The following is a 20300-nucleotide window of genomic DNA, read 5'->3' as shown; positions in this document are numbered from 1 at the left end:
AGAAACTAAGAATATATATGCTACAGGTTCAAAAGGCAGGATCCAAAAACTCTAAGAGCACAAAATTACAACAAGAATTTGGTAAGTACAGCCAAAGACATCCTTTGGTTAAATTCCCACCTGTCGTGTTGGCCAAAGAAACGAGCATCAACTTGCCCATCTTTATCCCTCAGTGCTTTAGCAGGCCAGAATGGAAAGCCTTTGAGTTTAGCCCAGACCAAAGGATGGGGATTGCTCTAGTGGAAGAGGCAAAATACATAGTAAGAAAATACAAGCAGTATTACCTTCAAATCTGATAAACAACATGATTTTTTTTTAAATTGTATGTATTACTTAGGTTCAATAAAGACCCAATATGCACAAGGCACTTGCCAAATACAAGATTCCATTTTACTATATACTTGATATATGCATAATAAAGCCTGAGAGGACAAAATAATAAAATTTAAAAAAAAAAACCAAACAAACCATAAAACCTTAAATATCTCAATTAAACACATCGTAATTGCACTTTTTAATTTATTTATTTTTTATTAGTTCTCTCCAAATATGTAGCATAACGTAAGTTAGGCTAGGGCCAATCTTTCAAATTCTCTCATTTTCACTTAAGTCCAAGACAGAACTTGATGGATTATACACTTCTACTTAAGAATTTTAAGGAGTCTTCCCAAGTTTGGTGCAGTATTAAACAAAAACAGACAACCCATTAATAGGTCATGAAAGAAAAATCAAGTGTAAATATTCAGTTCCACACCTGCAGAAAGAGACATTCGCATTTCAGAAATGTTACCCTGAGTGCAAGCACCACATGCAAGCACAAGATGACCCAGGAGCAGATATCTTATATTTGAGGATAGAGAAGTTGCGAACTGGTTGCTGACACCCTTTACAGTTATTTCTGACTGAACCAATCCTTTTGTGAAAGCATGCAATCTTACAGCTAAACATCTTGAGACAGTCTGACTCCACAAAGAGCATGATGTGCAAGCACAAGCTACTTGCTAAACTACAGCAGCTTTCCTTGACTCGCTAACCACCACAGGTTTACAACAACGGGTGGATAACAAGCAACAGTCAAATGAGAACTGCTAGTTTAATGTATTAGCTAGACTACTATAATCCTTAACTTACACAAGGCTCACAAAACCAATTTTCTCGTTTTTGGCAAGCAGCTAAATAACATTCCGGACATACTTCAATTTCATTCATCTGAAAAGAAAAAGCAAACAGTTATCAAAGAGCTTAAACAGAGTCCAAAGTGTGATCAGTGTTATTATGTTAGCCTGTCTAGTTTGCTAGCATCATTCTTCCACAAATTTGTGGTCATAAATCAACATTTACTTGCTGTGAAATCAACACTGTTTTGATAGACACCCATCTTTTCTACCCCTGTAACTTATGCATTGCAGTTAATAAATCAGTCACATCTTTACACCCCTCTTCAGATTACATGCTACTGTCATTTACTCCCGTCAAAAAAAATACATCCTTTGTTTGATGTTGTATTTCAGTGTTAAAGAATTATTTATCATAATTTCTTCCAATGGCAAAAATATAACCTCAGTTGGGCATTTAATTTCATAATTTATGCAGAACCAAAAATAAAATATTTTACTTCTTATGCTCATGTTATATAAACCAATTAAGACATCAGGCTCAGGTTATACATGTATTTTGTTCTATTAAGAATTGATTAATTCTCAGAATTTATGTGAATCATGGATATTGCTGTGTCAATCCAGGGATGGAGAAAGCACTTCTATAAATATAAAGGGTCAGATCATCAGGTAATTTATATCAATTAAATATTGTTCAAATATACTACATTTAGAATAGCAGGTTTTTATAATACTTAACGTTATGGATTGCCACTGAAATAAAATCAGTGTAAATGATCAGTTAAGAACACATGCAGTAATTTTAGCATTTATTCAGAGGAATTTCATATTGTTACAGCAAAAGAACCACCAAAAATGCATGTATGAATCAGAAGATGTAGATCTCTCTTTCCAACTCCAAATATTCATTTAGAAGATAGGTGCCTGTGCGCAGAATCCATATGTCCACTTTCTTCTCTTCCTTCCCCCCCGCAAGTCTTAATTATACATAGTGAATATCCTAATGGAAGACACGTTAGCAATGCCCTTGCCAAAAATCCTTCTGTAGGACATGGATATGCATATCTAAACATAAGAAAGCCTACAAAAATTATAGTTATGCAATACACACATTAGAAAACGCAAATTATTTCACTCATGAATACATGAAATGGAACACTTTAAAAATACAGAACAATTAAGTTAATGGGGGCACACATACCTCATGCTCACAGATTTTGATGATGACTTTTGCTGTTTGTGTCAATTTGTGATTTCCTGAGGAAACAATAAAATGCTTTAACCAAGAAAATTGTTATGCTAGAATTATGATAAAATCAACAGGTTTTAGTCTTAAAAGTTAACATTAAAGACAAAAGAGAACATCTAAAGAAACAATGTAAAACACGTATGTATAATTACATGCTTGCAAAAGCTGAAGGTAGGCACTTTTCTTCTCAATGTAACATTGTAACAATCTTCAAATGTTCATTTTTGAAGCCTATTGCAGCCTGCCCACCCCGATACACTCTTTCAGTGAGGGACATGCAGTACCATCTCCTCAATTAGGTCTCCTATAAAGTGCTGCACAATGGAAGATGCTAAAGCAACTTGGGGGTTGGAACCAGATGATGGGGGTTGGAACCAGATACTCTTTAAGGGCCCTTCTAAGCCAAACCATTCTATGATTCTAACTTATTTGAAATTTTTTTAAGGTGGAAAGAGCAAGTGACAGCACGGGCTGTATTTGGTCCTACAGTTTTATGTATGCCAGTTGTTAAAAAAAAAATTGTTGTGTTTAGGTACTATGGTTGTTTAAGCTCTAATGTGTTAGGTTATTAACAGGAAGATACTTTCAGCATTTGCCAATTAGAAGTCTACAAATTGCTCTATGACTTTAACTATTTCAAAGTTTCATATCTGAAGACATAACTACATGTTAATGCTTACCCCCATTGTAAATAATGCAGTTGTGCAAAATCCATTTGGCATCAGCCAAAAATGCTTCAGTGCAACCGTACATTTTCTTTTTAACATTCTGTAAAGCAAAAATTAAGAATGAATCAGTGTCCTGGTTTTGGCTGGGATGGAGTTGATTTTCTTCCTATTAACTGGTATAGTGCTGTGTTTTTGATGTAGTGTGAGAATAATGTTGATGACACACTGATGTTTTGGTTGTTGCTAGGTATTGTTTACGCTAGTCAAGTACTTTTCATCTTCCCATGCCCTGCCAGATGTGCAGGGGGCTGGGAGGGAGCGTGGCCAGGACGGCTGGCCCAGCTGGCCAATGGGCTATTCCATACCATATGATGTCATGCTCAGCATATAAGGCTGGGTGAAGAAGAAGGAGGGGGGGCATTCGGAGTGATGGTGTTTGTCTTCCCAAGTAACCGTTACGCGTGATGGAGCCCTGCTTTCCTGGCGATGGCTGAACACCTGCCTGCTGATGGGAAGTGGTGAATGAATTCCTTGTTTTGCTTTGCTTGTGTGCGCGGCTTTTGCTTTCTCTATTAAACTGTCTTTAATCTCAACCCACGAGTTTTTCTCACTTTTACCCTTCTGATTCTCTCCCCCATCCCACCCGGCCGGGGGGTGAGCGAGCAGCTGCATGGTATTTGGCTGCTGCCAGGCTAAACCACGACAATCAGGAAACAGAAATGAGTAAAGTGACACTGCTTCCTATCAGTCCTACAATTAACACAACCAACTACTTATTTACTGTAAGGCTTATGATTCTAAATACTTAAGAATCTGTCAGATTCAGGGTGTCTTTTGACTGCCCTGAAAAGGCATGAACTGTCTAAATTAACTCTAAATAATGAATTATTTAGATCAGCATCTTTAACATTTAAAAAAAAAAGTGTTCATTTCCTGAAACAGTGTTCCACTCCATGACTCTTCAGAAAACTGAGTCCTTGATTTCTTCTACTGACACATTATTGCTCCACAGCATTTTTATTTTTTAATTTTTACAAGACCCAGAAAAAATTATTGGTCATAGTACATAAGACAGTATGTTTGATATTTCAGTCTACCCACTGGGTAAAGTAATTTGATTAGATAAAATCAGTCACATGGATTTGTTACACCTTTATACCATAAAGACATCAACCTCCACTCTAAAGACATGGAGAATGAAAACTTGCTGTCTCTTCACCAGGTTCTAGGCAGAACAAAACTCTGCAATGCTTCACTCTTCATTAAGCAGTGGAGAATGAAGAACTTCTTCATTATTTGAAACTTTAAAGTTATTATCGAACTGAGAATGAAAGTCCCATTGTGCACCTCTTGACTGTTTCTTTTTTCTTCCCCACCTCAGGTGCAGTGGAGATTACAGTATTTGTTGAATGATCAGTAAAATGAGTCTGGAATGACCCCTGGATATACACTTAAATGGTCCCAAATTAATGGACCAGTGATCTGTTAATAGCTTACAAACACGATGATCAAATGCAAACTCTGGTTAACGAAGTCTCCCCACAGGACCATTCCTGGAATTAGATGAATTTATACAGGAGGAAGTCATCAGTGTAAGCTTGTCTTTCTCATACCGTTTTTTCTGAGCATTTGTTACTGGTTCAGACAAAATAGTGGACTTGTTCAGTTGGCATATGATTGTGTTTAAGCTGTAACTGAACTGGCATTTATAATAACCAAAAAAAAAGCATCAAAATAATTTCAAGCGACCTCTCTCCCCCTCCCATCAAACACTCCAGAAATCTTAATGATAGCAATCAAACTCAAGAAACCTTCCTCCCTTAGCTTCATACAAACCTTCTCTAATGTACAAAGGTCCATTGGATGAAAGATATATTCTGCATAATCTGGGTGCTGATCCAGTGAAACTGGCTTTTGAAATGGCTCTGTCTGTTCGGGAAAAAAAAAAAATCACAACGCTTATTAAAACTGAACAGTTTCATCAATGACATAATATTCGTTCTGTTTCTAATACTATGTCCAACTGTGATGTCAGAGAAAATTCTTTAAAAGTAATTATAAAATTTTGTGAAGTAATAAAGTACTGGCAGAACAAGAGGAACTAAAAGGTCTCACTTAATTGATTTTTCATATGCTGGAAGTAATGAATTGCAAAAGTTTGGGGCTTTGTAAAATGTACTCTTATTATTTATAGTAGGGTTTTTTTTGTGAGGAGTATCAAATGAGGCTCAACAGTTTTTAGCAGAATAAAGACACTTAGTAAATTTCCAATTCACTAGACTCACAAATACTTCTTTTTCAGACTCTCATTAGCATTGTAACTTTCAAAACAATGGTGGCTTGGTAATGCAAACACATTCAAACTTTTATCAGTGGGACTCTACATTTTATCTGCTAATATGGAGGGACTGCAATTCTTCAAACACAACCAATTAAAGTACTCAGGTACCAAAACAACAGATTATTAGTAAAATGCCTAAAGGGCAAAATACCTCAATGGCATTCATTAAACATTGGCTTTCTAACCACATTTTCAAAACACTTTGTGAATTCAATATAAACAAACACTGACACTTTGCTTCTGAAAAGCAGCACTTAAAGCTTCTAATGGCTCCATCTAATAGGATAGTATTTATCACTCCAGAGTAAAACGATTCCAAGAGACAAAATCTGTCAGTACTTAAGAGTAACCTTCCCAGAAATTGCCACTATTGTTCCGCTAAAATACTTATCATAGAGAGAGCAGAGTTACAGAGAGCCCATGATTCTGCACATCTATTTTTCCCAACATATTTTACTATAACAATGCAGGCACAGAGACACTCTCCCTGCTTACAAACGGGAACAAGAAGGCAACAGGAGTTAAGACAACCCTTGGTAATTCATCGCATCATATTTTGATTTACTGTTTTCTTCACCCATGTGAAAACTAGGCAATGCTTGCATGGTGAAGAAAAACTGACCAGAACTGTTGAAACTTAGAAGCAAGAATGAGTGACTGGAATAGCTGAAACTTTGAGGCATGGTGATTTTGAGAACTGAGTCTAAGACAGACTTAGAAGATAGGTACAAATTGGAGGAAAAGCAATTTTACCTCCGTGATAAAAATTCATAGAACAGCAGCCTCATATTGCATGAAAATTAATGGCACAGGTTTTCACCACACTGAGGAAAATTTCTTCCGCGTTTCAGAAGTATATGATACAACTAACTTTCGTGGTAAGAACAATTTCTACTAATAGATAGAAGCTAGGTTTTCAACAGCTATAATCAATAATGTAACAGTGTCCGTGCCTAAGGCTCCTACCCATATGCCAACTGCATTGGTAAAAGATCATGTCTCCTCATTCCCCCTGTATCTCAGACACAGCATTTTCCATCTTTGGTGAGTGAGAAACCACCAGATCCCACTGGAAAGCCACATTATATTTTTACTACACCTACTGAAACTACATCCAGAAGTTACAACAAGAAACTACATTTTAAATGCACTCCAAAACAGTATATACAGACTAAACTAATCTGTCTGTACTAGACAGGTGGCAGACAGCACAGAAGCTGTCACAGACAATCTGATAAAATAAGTTAGGTTCATAATCCACAAAAGGAAGCAAAACCCAGGATTATGACAAACATATGATCCAAGCATTAAAAAAAAAAATATATATATTCCTTACCCCTGGCTGTTTCATTTTCTGTAGTGCAAACTTCAGTAAATATGATAGCTGTTCAATGGTGAGCATTGTCATAGCTTTACTCTGTGTTTCTATGCATTCTGCGACTGTGATTTTCTAAAAGTTAAGATTAAAAAATATTTTGTCAGCAAACATTTCTGAGGTAAATTCTCCTCCACTGAAACATTCTAGCATTCAAATGGAAGATAATAACTATCTTACAAGAAACAAAACATTTCTGATGATGCAGTATAAGTACTTCAGATGCTTGTTTTAGTTGGGTTTTGTTCCGGGTATGTTAATCAGAAAAAAAAAATTAAAAAAAAAAAAAAAAGAAAATGGAAAAGACCAGAAAATTATCCATCATCTTCAACAGCACGCAAAGTGAATGTGTGAATACCTAAAATTCCCAAATACAATGCAGGTTCACAGCAATGTGAATGAGTGAGAAGGTCACCTGGGCTCTAATACAATAAGTGATCAAAGAAAAACATGCAGTAAACCAATTTGCTTTCATTAAAGATACTTTGATGCTAAGTATTCTCTCCCCAGGAATCATTGGAGAGGAATGATTAAATTCTTCCTCAGCCCTGCAGAAAAAAATAGTAATAAAATACCCACTTGTTTATGTAGACCCTACAGTGGAATTTTTTTCTGCACTGCTGCAGAGTTGATCAGCCCACTAGAAGAAGCACAAGTTAAACTAGTCAAAACTGCAGAATGTTTTCAGAATTAGAGGTGCCTGATGAAGAGATCACTCTTTGAAATGGTGCCTTCTCTAGAGATGGAAACACAAAGTTGAAGACTCATGGTAAGCAGGCAAACACAATCCAGGTACGCACACAGAAAAAGTGGTGAAGCAGCAATGGATGCCTCCTCCTCTGTACAAATTTTTCTGGTACCTTTACCAAGAGGCAATATAGGAATAAGCCAGAAACATTTCAGAATGCAAAAAAAGCTGCTTATATCTCACAAACAAGAAAGAAATCCACTCCTTATATCAAACTAACCTCACATTCTGGGCAAAACCAATCCCCCTCTGGTTCCGCTGTCAGTTTCAGACACTTAGCATGATAAACCCGAGGACAGAGTTCACAGCAGAGGACTTGGCCTTCCCGATGACAAACCCAGCAATAGAAATCATTCCGTCCATCCTGTGGTACAACATCAACAGGGTCTGTGGTGAGTGGCTGCTTCATATAGTAAAACGGACCATGTCTTAGTTCTGACTGAAATGTAGGCAAGAAAAACAGGTTTGGTTTCAAAACAAATTTGCATTTTTTCAAATAATAATATTCATAATATATAAGCAAACAGCAATTTACAGAGTTTGATTAACATTTATGCAAGCACAGTATCTTGTTCATTGCACAAAATCTTTCATAAAGAGGTTTACTTTTTATTCAGATGTCAAATGCCAGCTTACATTCAAGACGGAAAATAAAATTTTGTGACAAGTGAGGGCATCAAGTGCAAGACATGCAATCCAACAAACATCAGTAAACACTTTTATCTTCAAGAAAGAAGTATTGCTATAGAAGCTATTAGGTCCTTTAAACTCAGAATTCCATGGGGCCGTGCAAGCTAAATACTGAGATATTTAGTGGCGGCTAAACCTGGGACAACTGAAGAAGTTAGTCCTGAAACAAGAAATTGAACACCATGCAAATCTGTCCTAAGTTGCAGCAGTTCACAACTTTGTACAATGAAGCAAGCCAGTGCTGATTTTAATTAATGAGGCAAACTGTAGAGTAGGATGACAAAGGAACAAATTCACATCCTGAACAGCCACCTCCGCTACAGGAGCAGGAACACTGGGAGAGATTTAATCCACCATTTAAATGCATATCAGAATTTAAGACACTCAATTTCCACTGGTTTGCCTGCACTAGAAAACAGTGTTAACTTTATAAACTGCACGAACTAGTCTTCCACTTGAGCCCCAGACAGCTCAAAGATGACACAGCTGATGCCAAAACACAAGAAGCGAAAAGCCTGGGATGGCTAAAATGGGTCCCCTTATACCTAAAGTTTGTTAGATCAGCTTTGAAGAGCTGCTAACACTTATTGGAAAACTACATTCTATTTATTAATGACAAGGGAACTTAAGTTTTCTGTTTGGTATTAATTATAGGGGTGGTTTGCTGAGGAGGGCATGGAGGGAAACAATCTTGAGTTTTAGGCAGTTTATTTACTGTGATTTTTTTTTGTTTGATGTAAAACCATTTGCTCATGACATTACTTGTAACTATCCAAATGCTTGTAGTTTGCAGAACCATTTTGTTTGGTTCTCAGGTAATTTTGCATGCATCCTACACCATTTACATATCTGCAAGTTCTTAGACCCTTGAGCTGTCACATGCCCGTGTGACTCAGAACAGTGCAAGCATATGCATGTTCCATACCTTTGCAGCATCCTGTACAAAATTAGTCACACAGAGCATAAATTAATGTCACCAGAAACCACTAGCATGCCAGCTTGGACAGTGATATTTCTAGATTTCTAAAGTTACAAAGGACAAGGTCTAATTATTTGCATTAATAGAGGACCTTCAAGGTCAAATTAGCTGACGCAGAAGTGACAACCCAGCTGAAGATGTTTTATCTCAAAAGGTACACCAGAAGAGGTATCATCTGCAATTATCTAATACTGTATAATATTTTAGGCAAAGAAAGGATGTTACCCACAAACATTCCCAAAGCATTCTGCTACCTAAAATTTCTTGAATTTCTATAAGTTTTGGTGTTTTTCATTTCCTGTTCTACAGATGATACAGCTACTAAAAAGATACTTTGTTCCCACCACAGAAACGAGCAAAGTGTTATTTTCTGTACTTTCTCTGTATATACATTTAATCATATAACATGACAAGACTTTCAGAAGAAAGGTTCTATGAGATCTTGTGGAGTAAGAGGGACAGCATAAGGCTTTAACTACATTTCAAATGTATTACTACTACAATCACTCAAACAGATACAAAGCCATATGGAAACCCAAAATGAAAAAGGGAAAGTTGCAATTTACAGTGCAGAAACATGTTTTGTTTGCAGCTATATGCACCACAGCTGTAAGACCAAAATCTCAATAGAGTATACGTGGAGATGCAGCTATGGGTCATTTCCTCAACTGCAGATAAAGGAAATTACCAGAAGAATTTAATAACATATTCTGACTTTGAAGTGGGTATAAGCAGTATATCCACACTAACTTCGTAAGAATCAAAGATACTGCTTTAAGACAAATATAAAACCTGTGAAACTATTCCACAGAAATGACCTCATAACATCCAAACCGAACAGGAGTCCATTTTTGCTCAAGTATGAGAGGAATTAATTTTCTCTTCGAGGATGCTTATATCTTTTAGACATCTATCACCGCATTTTATCTAAGCTAAGATAAGAACAAAAAAAAAAAAAAAAGAGGTTCTGAGACTCAAAAAAGATCCAAACAACAAAACTAAAAGACTGAAAATGAATGATTCAACTGCATCAAAGGGCCTTTTCACTTGTTCTAATCAGAGCAAAATATTTTAAGAGTTTAAATTTTAACAGTTATGAAAGAAAAGCTTTGTTTTCTCAACTGTTTCACAACTAGCCAATTCAAGCTCAAATAGGTAGTAGCTTGTTTTAAAGTCTTTATTAAAGTTATTAAGACCTGTAGAATGACATCGAAAACTGAAGAAAAAACAACAGTATTGTAGTGCTGTTTTGGGGAGAAAAAGATCACTATTTATATTCAGTTTAAATTAATATTGAAGCTAGTAGTAAAACAAGTTGACAACTTCAATTACATTACAACTGACCAATTAAGTGTCAGAAGTTCCTGATTTTAACCTGTCTTAGCTACATTCTACAATTCCATAATTCTTTGCTTGTATAGCAAACTTTAAATAGCCGTTGGCACCATTGTGAAGATCTTTTACTGCATCCACAACATTAATACAAAGTTTCATGCAACTATAACTTTAGTAACGGTATCTTGAAATACCCAAATATTACAAAACACTTTGTAATGTAGACTATTAAGTTGGAGGTTTCCAGTGATGTTGTCATACCTCAAAATGGATTTATTAGCCAATCAGAACCACAGCTATCAGCTACATTATACTTGAAACTTAACCTGAGAGCAAAACTGTATGCTTAGCTCACATCTGTTCAGCAGTAAAAGAATCTTTAACAACTCCTACTACCATATAGAGCAGAGCTTTGCACCTACTTTAGAAACAATCATCTTCAGGCATGGCCATTTCAAATTTGACATGCAAGACAATATTAAATTAGAAACAACTCGTAAAAGTAAACAAAACTAAACAGATGATATTTTCTTGCTAACTTGTAACAAATACAGAAAAATAAGCAAGTCTGTTTGCTTTTCTTCATTAGACATACAACTTTATTCTATCCTGTAATATTTCAGGTCTGAGATACCTGGAAAACATAAAACGATTTACCGAGGGGAATGTATCAAGTTCAACAACTGCAACTGTGTTTTCATATATATTTTTAAATGCATGAATAAGAAGTGGAAATTAATACCCTAAGATTCAGTTCCACTGTTTGTAAAATTATCTCTACACTGCACAGTTAGACGCTCAGATTTCAGTGGGGCAACATCTCCCCAGTAAAAATCCAGGATGTAGAGGAATTTATACAGCCTGCAGTGAAGCTCAGTAAAAGCCAAACTGGCCACATTAAACTAGTGCAAGCATGCCTACACATGCTATTACTAGACCTCCCAATTATCCTTAAATAAAATGCGCTTGACACTGTAAGACTGTTCTCTAGCAAGGCCTGATTTATTCAGTCTTTGTTCCAGGACAACTGCAGTGATTAGGAATTTCACTTTCTTTCTTAACCAGTGCAATTGTACCAGGATGATATGTAATGTGGATGCTGTTACACCAGAACTTAATCCTGTGTTTATATGATCCTGGCAAAATACATTGACACACAAAAGCACTTTGAAAAATACACAGGTATGTCATTATTAAATTAGATGAGAAATAATTTCAGTAAGGCTAAAGATTGCTTTCATGTAATCTCCTCCAAGACGATGCAGGTGCTTTACAGCATTTGCTATTCAGTACACTTCACATAATTCTTTCACTTGCATCATGCAATGAATCAGAAATTGTCAGTCTTCTGGAGTCAAGTTCTGCTAGGAACTACAACAAATGCTATAAATTCAGTATTCAGAAGACACTGAAAATAAGGTTTCAAGCATGAAGAATGAAGAGTACTGTCAGTGTGACCCTTTGATTTAACTAGTTTAGTAGGAGTGTACACTGCCCAGCAATTTAAAGGAAGGGAAGAGAATCTGCAGAGTACCAAGAAAGGAGCTGGACTTTTGTTAATAATTGGCAGTAGGACTGAAAGCAGGTGAGAGACTTCCACCGACATTATGAGATCTTTCTTAATCTAGGATATCACGCCCCTGAACATTTCCTTTTAATGGTTTTAATTAATAACAAGTATTATTGTTGTTGTTGCTATTGTTATTATATTCCTTCATAATCCTTTTGTTCAAAATTGCATTTATTGGTTATACACCTTATTAGCTTTACAAAATCAAAAACCAAGTCACATATAGATGTAAAACAAAAATAAAAGAACACCCAAATCCAACTTATAATGCCAACTCCTACACCCACTGCGTTCAAAAATGAATATCCACTTCTTAGAGTACAAAAACAGAGCTTCCTAAAGAGGAGAGAGCTCCTGATCAGCTGTCTTTACATCCTTCATTGTTTCATATTCTAGCATAACAAGACCATGACTTCTCTTACCTGCTCTTTATTATTACTGTTCAATAGACCAGGTTTCTTTTTCTTTTTTATAGGACTTGTTGATGCATCTTGTGGTGAGTGGCCATTAGAGGAATGTGGTGGGCTGGGAAACTTCCTTTTTTGTGCTGTGCGTTCGGCAGAGCCAGGATCTGTAACAGATACAAACAATATGATTGAAGAGTACATATCGATGAAAAACATTTAAACAAGGTTATGGTTTGTCACTCACACTTCTTCACTGAACAGAATAAAAATTATCAATTGTCTTTCACACAGTCACTGATAAAACTGGAAGCACAGCCTTGCTAAGCAATACCACTGTTAAGTGAATTTTCAGTAATTTAGATTAACATTAAGTATTTTTTTCTTTTCCCACAGCATTTTGGCCATTCATCTCATCTAAAATTTTAGTATCTTTTGAAGTATAACAACAATTATATTCTGTAGTTTAACAGAGTGCTATGCTAATTCATGTCATACATTTCAAAAGCAGAGAAACAACGTTAATAGTTCCTGACAGTTTCACTCATGTAATTTAGGAATATAAGCAACAGAAGTCAAAACATGGTAAGAGGAAAGTCAGTCCTCATCATTATGTCCCATATTTAAATAAACTTATTGAAATATGTCAATAGAAAAAATGAAATTGTCATATAGTCTGAAAATAAGTATACTACCTCAAATACTTAGTTATTTGTAGTACCTGCTAAATTGGATTGTAAAAAGATAAAATTAAGACTAGACTCCCAGTCTAGTAGTAACGTTTGACAGCAAGATAGAGCAACAAACAGAAAGTGACGTAACTTTTCAGTGCCTCTCACAGTCAGAGCTCTCACATTCAACCAAGCAAATTACAAGAGCAGTTTAATAAGTCACAGCTTCCATCTATGCCTGAAGTTACTATCCAAAGTAACAAACCTGGCAGAAGGGAGCACGTGCCTGTGTCTCAGTTGCTCGAAGTCATGGATTGTCACCTTAGTGTAAACTCATCACACCAGCAACTTAAGTAGCCCTGATGGCTCTGAATTGCGTTTTATGAAACACGTGCAAAATTCTTTACAAAATTAAAAGTAAATTGAGATATAGCTTTACCAAATTAATATCTATTATGACGATCTTCATGTTTGCTTCACTCCGCCAATTATGCTAAATTATTTGCATTCTTCCAAGATTTTTAATTCATCTTTTTTTTTTTTACTTGGTCATTGTTTTGTTTTCGTTTGAATATTCAGAAGGAATTATTTACAGTCTTAAAAGAGTTAATACACTTTTAAAAAAATCACTGACAAGCTCATCAGAAATATCCTAGGTAAAAATAAGAGCATTTGCAACTTCGTTTTCTCAGAACAAAATTTAAATGATTCCTAATGAATATGGAATCCTCAGCTCAATTACAAAGAACTTACTGACATTTTTCAAAAGAAACAAGTATGCAATCAGCTGTAATAGACAATCATAGAACAGTGAAACAATCTTGACAAAATACAGGTGAAAGTTCAAGAGAGTTTGTTTAACATGTTTAATTTTTCCTTAAGCTTTTAATGCATGCAACAAAACAAAATGATAGATAAAACCATAGGGGTCAGAAGTCATCAATATCATAAAGGGAAACAACTGAAACCTTCCCAAAGTCACCCCCATATTTTCAATCCCCTACTCACATGTGCTAGTGCTAATGTTTTGTGGCTGCACAATTGAAGAATAAAACCTGTCTGAAAAATAACTTTTTTCTGAGTAATTTTTTTTATGACCCCATTCACTGCACAGCCACACAAATGCTTGTGTTGCACTCACCAAAGCAGTTGTACTGGTTGCCAAGTCACCAAAACCTCACTGAAACACTTCACCTGAAGTCTCCAATGAACGTCAGAGGTACCAGAACAACAGAGGTACCAGTAACTGGATCAACTTATCAGAGCAATGTCTATTGTCAATAGATGTAAATTAACTATAAAAAGGTCCTCCAAAAAATACTGAAAGTTCCCCAAATAGAAAAACACTGAAAACCACAGCACTAGACCATTTCATATAGGCATTGGACAAACACCTTTCTCCCACAAATGCCTCCCTACTCCCACAGCTCCCAGTCTGACTTTTAACTATTTATTGAATGAGACAATTTTGTTGAGCTACAACATTCCTCTCAGGGAATGATTTTAACACACAATATGGCCACTGAGACTTCCTCATTAGACAGTCTTACAAGTGAGCTATACAACAGAGTTTAGCTTAAAACCGTATTCAGAATAATGCCCTGTCAAATTGAAAAGTTACACTGAATCCCATTCAAAAGTAAGATAATTTGTCACATGGCACAAATCTTAGAGGGTCTATGGCACAATAAAAAACTGGATCAGATTTCTACGCGATTTCTATATTTTGTGCAAATGCGGAGGGGAAGCAGTCAATAAGGTGAAATAAAAATTGGCTGCAATAATGATTTGCACAAAAGGAGATAAGATTGACAAGCTACACACTTTTCTAGAAATAGAAAAAAAGTATTTGGAACAATAGTTGAGCATGAACTAACTATGAACAAATGATTTTCTTCTGTTGTGAAAAAGGGCAAATGATACTGATGTAAAAATAGGAGTGATACATACAATGTAATCTTGATGTTAACCTTGGAATGCTTGCATATATGCTTAAGTTTATTGAAAATAATAAATTATTTAGTGGAAAGAGTGAAATGATGTCAAGAAGCCACAGAATTATTAACATAGCAAAACATTTTGAAAAAATATGCTCAAAAAACCCCATGATGCCACTAAAACTTATTCATGATGCAAGCTCAAGAAGTGATGTGAAAAGATATTTCTAGACTAAATTGCATTTCAAGAACATATGCTATTTACATATATGGAAGAAAATATAAAGAAAGATAGAAAAGGTGTAGTGGAGGAACTCCTCTTGTGCAAGAGAAGTTGTACTGGTCTACATTAGTTTGTGAAAATACCAGTCTTACCTACTATAGTTAGCATGACACTTTTTTCAGATGGGTCCAGACACATGAAAGATGTAATTGTTACCTAATCAGCTGTGAACATTACAATTTTTTTCAGTTCCTGAAGCTTTTAATTTTTTTTCCTCAAATATATAACTGCACAGAAAGAAACAGTGGTTTTGACCGCCTTCTACACAATTCTACGGAAAACTTGGTGCTATATGGTGACTTCTGATTGACCAAAAGCTAGATAATGTGTCAAGATAATGATTAAGAATCAAGAAAACTATAAACAAATATGAAAAATATGCGAAAAGATAGATGGAAGAAGATATAATTGAGGGAGGGAAGAGAAATATAGGAGCATTTGCCCATCCTGAGTTTTATTCATCTAGAAGAGCTGCACCAGGCTAACACCACACGTAATTTCAACAACCCTAGAAAAAGTGTCTGCCAGTAGAGTTATGTAGGCACAGCTATTTCAGCAGTGCTCCCTAGCAGAAATGTAGTGTTGGCTTTCAGAGAAACCTTTCTGTTGACATAAGTTATAAAATTTTGGCAAAATGTAGTTAAGCTCCTTTAAAACAAACAAACAAAAACTTTTCATGTTTGGAGTTTTCTTTGACACTAAGGAATGTGATTTTTTTTTCCTTTTCACTGCTCCCCCCTTTTATACTGGTAGGCAGCATTTAGGACCCGTTATATTCTGACATGCCTAGGCTGAATTAAACCAATGCAATGTGCCTGAGACCATTACTGTTACTTGACTTGTTTCAATTCAAACAAATCTGCCTCCCACTCCATTTAGGCGAAAATTTAGATTGATTTGACAATACAAAGAATTGCCAGGTAAGGTATGTCACCTAAATGTGTGAAAAATATAATGTCTGCCTCCTCCCCTCCTTAAGCAATTATGACAATAAAAGTCCTAATACAGGTACAATTATGCTGACAGAAGACTAGGGATTTTTTTCAGTTTAACTAACTATGCACAGAAGGTGGCAGAAGAACTCCTTTGGCTGGCATATGCTTCATATATCCCAAGAGAGCTGAGACAATACAGCTATCCTGGAAGAAACACTGCAGCATCAGCACCAGCTAAACCAAAACCGACAACTTAACCAAAGCAATGAAACCCCAAACCAAAACAAGCTCTGAATTCTATTTTTTTCATTAAAGTAGAACGGAGCTTATTCAGCGTGGGACCTGTTTGCATTCACAGTGATCAGCAAGAACAGCATCATACCACATCTTGTCTCATCTTTCCGTCACCACATGGCTCAGAACAGAATGTACAACATAAGTCTTTGTTTCTTTATTATAATTTGGAGTTCTCAACAGGGACTTTCCATACATTCCTAAAGGCAGTCATAAGTAAACTACTCTTACTGTGAAGTGCTGACCGTGCTTTAATCCTTGTTTTCCCAATGCAGAGAGATCTGCAGAATTGTCTCTCTCTACAGCAAGCAACATCCTCAAAGTACTTGCAAGGATCTCTGAGCCTGAGTTTCTCTCCCGCAAATAAAGCCCTCACCATAACTCACTGAAGAGACTTAGGGTTTTATTTCCAGACTGTACATATGCAGGCACAGCTTAAACCAGGAGCGTAACAGGAGAGCATAGTTTTCTGCCCTTTGGCTTCCATTTCTTACTCCCAGGCATAAAACTGCCACCAGTGGAGCGCACGGGTTTCCTTTCAGCTCTTCAGCCTCAGATTGTGGGCATTACAAAGAAGCTGCCTGTGACACTGTGTGTTGTGCCTCGGCTCCAAGTATGAAAAAAAGAAAATCAGGTGTAAAGTTCCTCATCGTTGGCCTGCCCTCATAATGTGATGTTTCTCACTTTTAAATGCTGTTTTTTCCTAAACTAACTGATTCAGGGTCAGAAAAAGGACTAAAACTGTTATTAGCTAAACCACAACTGAATTACAATTCAGTCACAGCCAAATCCAAAAGGTACTGGTTCAATACCGATTTAACCAAATGATCACACAGACATATATGCTTGGTTAAGTGATTTAAAAAACTACTTAACTAGTGTAATTTTCTTCTGTGGTTCAAGCCTGAGCATACTAGGGATTTTCAAATAAACTAGTGGTGACTCATAGACAACATACAAAACCTGACCTGAAATACACCTTTTTTTTTTTCAACTGGCAAGTTATTGAAATGCACATTTTCTTCAGGCAATGTAAGATGTAACTGGAAAAGTTAAGGAATAGACAGCAAAACAGCAATGCACAGGCATTTTCTTTCAGATGTAGTTGTGCTACTGGAATAGGCCAATGTCTTTAACTATCACTATATGTTGCGAACTTACCAATCCATGAGGGACCTAGTAATATGAACAATCTTTTAAATCAATTCAAGTAAAATAAGAATGGTAGCACCTACTTAAATTGTTTGAGTTATAGTTTTCAATTCTAATTAAAATAAAACATGCTCAAGTTGCATTTTGTGTGAATTTCTTTCAACAGCAGTGCCCCGTTTAGCGCACACTGCCTCTTCTTCCTCCTTGGCTCCTCCAGCTGTGTTAGCAGAGTTTGCGTAGCTGTGCTGTGAACCAGATCAAGAAATTTATCCCTGTTAAAATAACCTGTCGGGAGGAAAGTTAATTTTTAACTTGGATCACTTCCCCAATGTAGTTTAACTTAATATTTATTATTCGAACAAAGTGAAACATATCCAAGAGGAAAGAACAAAAAAGACCAAATTTAAACTATGCAATAACTTGGTGACCAGGACAGTTACTTACGAGGTGGGTTCAAGTTCCTGTTCCAAAAAGGAACAGCGAGAATTTGTGTGATCTATTCTACGTCAAATATTTTTAAAAAGGTGCTTAACGAGCAACAGTGATCTCACTTTGGAGAGTATCTCACCATTCCAGTTCATCACCAGTTAGCACATATCCCTGTAATCTCCCTGCTTCTTCTACAAAACTCCTATCATATACTGAGCAAGTCAACCTGAACCAAATTTTTCCAATAGGCATCACGTTGTGCACCCACCTTTTCTAACTGAAAAGGCTGAGATCACTAGCACTTACTCAGCACTCAGAAGGCTAATAAGAAATTAAGTGCTGTGTGTACTAAATGAAGGGCATTACAGTAAAATACTAAATTAACATTTCGCTGATAAACCAATTGTACTAATGAATTAATTCGCCAAGCAACCTTACTCCACTTATTTCTTGATTTTTCAGTGTGTGGTTTTGCTTTCTTAGCATTATTTCAAAATCACGTTTCCAGCGCAAATGAAAAAAGACACTTGAAATAACTTTTTAGATTTTCATTAAAAGCTACCTGTTTTTACATCACTACGTTATCATCAGTTGTTCTATAATGTTGGCAAGATTGACATAAGAACCTGTGAGTGCTCTCGCAAACCATTTGTTGAGGAACAACAAGCTAACCTGAGCTTCACCTAAAGTTTGTTTCAGTATGCCATCATGTGACTAAAGGATTAGTAACTACTGCTCCCAGGAGACAGACTAAAGCATACTTAAACCCTAAAGCAACTTAATTTCACATTTTATGACTATTTTAGAAGTAAATTTAATGTGATGGTAACACAGTTTTAAGCAGATAAACTATGTTATCACAGCAGATAGTGACAATACAATTCAGCTTAAAAAAAACTATAAAAACAAGAAAAGTGTGTTATTATCGTACATCAGGGATCTTATCTTGCTGCAGCATATGGAGCATAGACCACAACCATATTTTCTATGTTCTATACATTGCCAAGTGCTGTACTGTAAGCATTCAATAGCAACAATCCCTGACAATTAATTAAGAAGTCTCGTTTTTCTCAATGGAAGCAGGTGCCAACTCAGAAAATGCGTAAAAGTAAAATGTTGTTTTCCTTGCTTTTCCCATGATACCCAAATGTAATTCTTCCTGAAAACAAGTAACATCAACATGCCTTACTGTAAGAACACAGCATAATCTCAGTACCAAAGACTTACTGCCAGTGACATCTTACACCTCCTTATGCCCTCCTTTCCATATACCTTTTTTTTTTAATTTAAAAACTTACTTAAGCTAAATGCAATCAAAGTAATTCCAGACTAAAACCAAAATAAAATGGCATCTACATATGTATTTCTAAGTATCTACTACACTTGCATTAGTTTCTCTACCAATAACGCCTTAATAAGAGCTGAATTCCACAGCAAGTTACACAGATCTAAGTTAAGGCTTCATAGTACCCTTCCACAGATAGACTTTCTTCCCTTTTTCTTTCTCCAGCACTGTTATTTGTTCACCCAGGGAGCAAGATGGTTTAGATAACAAACAAAACAAACAAAAACCTTAAAAATTAATTTCAGTTGAATCAGCATATCAACAAGTCACAAAGTTGACAGTGCCAGTATAAAGGAAAAGGATGGAAATGTGGCTGACATGAAGGAGGCTGACATGGCAGGTCTGACTTAGATCAGCATATATTGCCTTAGTGTTGCATCCTCAGCGTAATGGATAGCAAGCCAATTAAGAAAAGCCTGAGTAAATCAGTTTTACTATTCGTCATGATTTTCAAATTCAACCTCACAAAAAGGTTAGGCAAATAAAACAAAAGCCTTCTCAATAAGTGTGGAAATTGCAGGTTAAAAGCTTTTTACTGTCAGCAAAGAATTACCCTTTTTTTGAGCTGGTGTGGAAGGGAAGAAAAGTTTTACATTTCAAAATAAAGCACAGACAATCAAAAAACTTATCTTTATCTTAATTACATCAAGTTTACTAAACTTTCATGAAAAGTATTAGTTCTATACCTAATTCTCTTATATTTTAAATACACATTCTATGAAAAATGAGCTGTTATAAAGTGTTAATATTTACTTCTTGTGGAACAAAACTTTTCTG

At 35.9% G+C, this 20300-nt stretch overlaps 1 protein-coding gene across 9 annotated transcripts in view; it reads right to left on the bottom strand.

Annotated features, from left to right (window-relative positions):
• The window catches only part of ZMYND8 (zinc finger MYND-type containing 8), a 60906-nt gene that overhangs the window by 24078 nt on the left and 16528 nt on the right, over nt 1-20300 (bottom strand). For 5 of the 9 annotated variants that reach the window (XR_012676253.1, XR_012676254.1, XM_075166408.1 and 2 more), the window contains exons 3-10: nt 12496-12644; nt 7720-7938; nt 6713-6826; nt 4872-4964; nt 3048-3135; nt 2320-2375; nt 1132-1209; nt 121-236 (exon numbers count right to left, since the gene is read on the bottom strand). Coding sequence is in view for 7 of the 9 variants with exons in the window: in XM_075166408.1 (XP_075022509.1) it covers nt 121-236; nt 1132-1209; nt 2320-2375; nt 3048-3135; nt 4872-4964; nt 6713-6826; nt 7720-7938; nt 12496-12644 (913 nt within the window). In the remaining 2 variants the exon portion in view is untranslated. The remainder of the gene's footprint in view (nt 1-120; nt 237-1131; nt 1210-2319; nt 2376-3047; nt 3136-4871; nt 4965-6712; nt 6827-7719; nt 7939-12495; nt 12645-20300) is intronic. The other 4 variants (XM_075166410.1, XM_075166412.1, XM_075166415.1 and 1 more) reach the window with 1 other exon arrangement.

This window comes from Calonectris borealis, chromosome 17 (assembly GCF_964195595.1).
Source record: "Calonectris borealis chromosome 17, bCalBor7.hap1.2, whole genome shotgun sequence".
Lineage (NCBI taxonomy): Eukaryota > Metazoa > Chordata > Aves > Procellariiformes > Procellariidae > Calonectris > Calonectris borealis.
The sequence above is the reverse complement of the archived record's forward strand: the minus strand, read 5'-3'. Positions and strand labels throughout refer to the sequence as shown.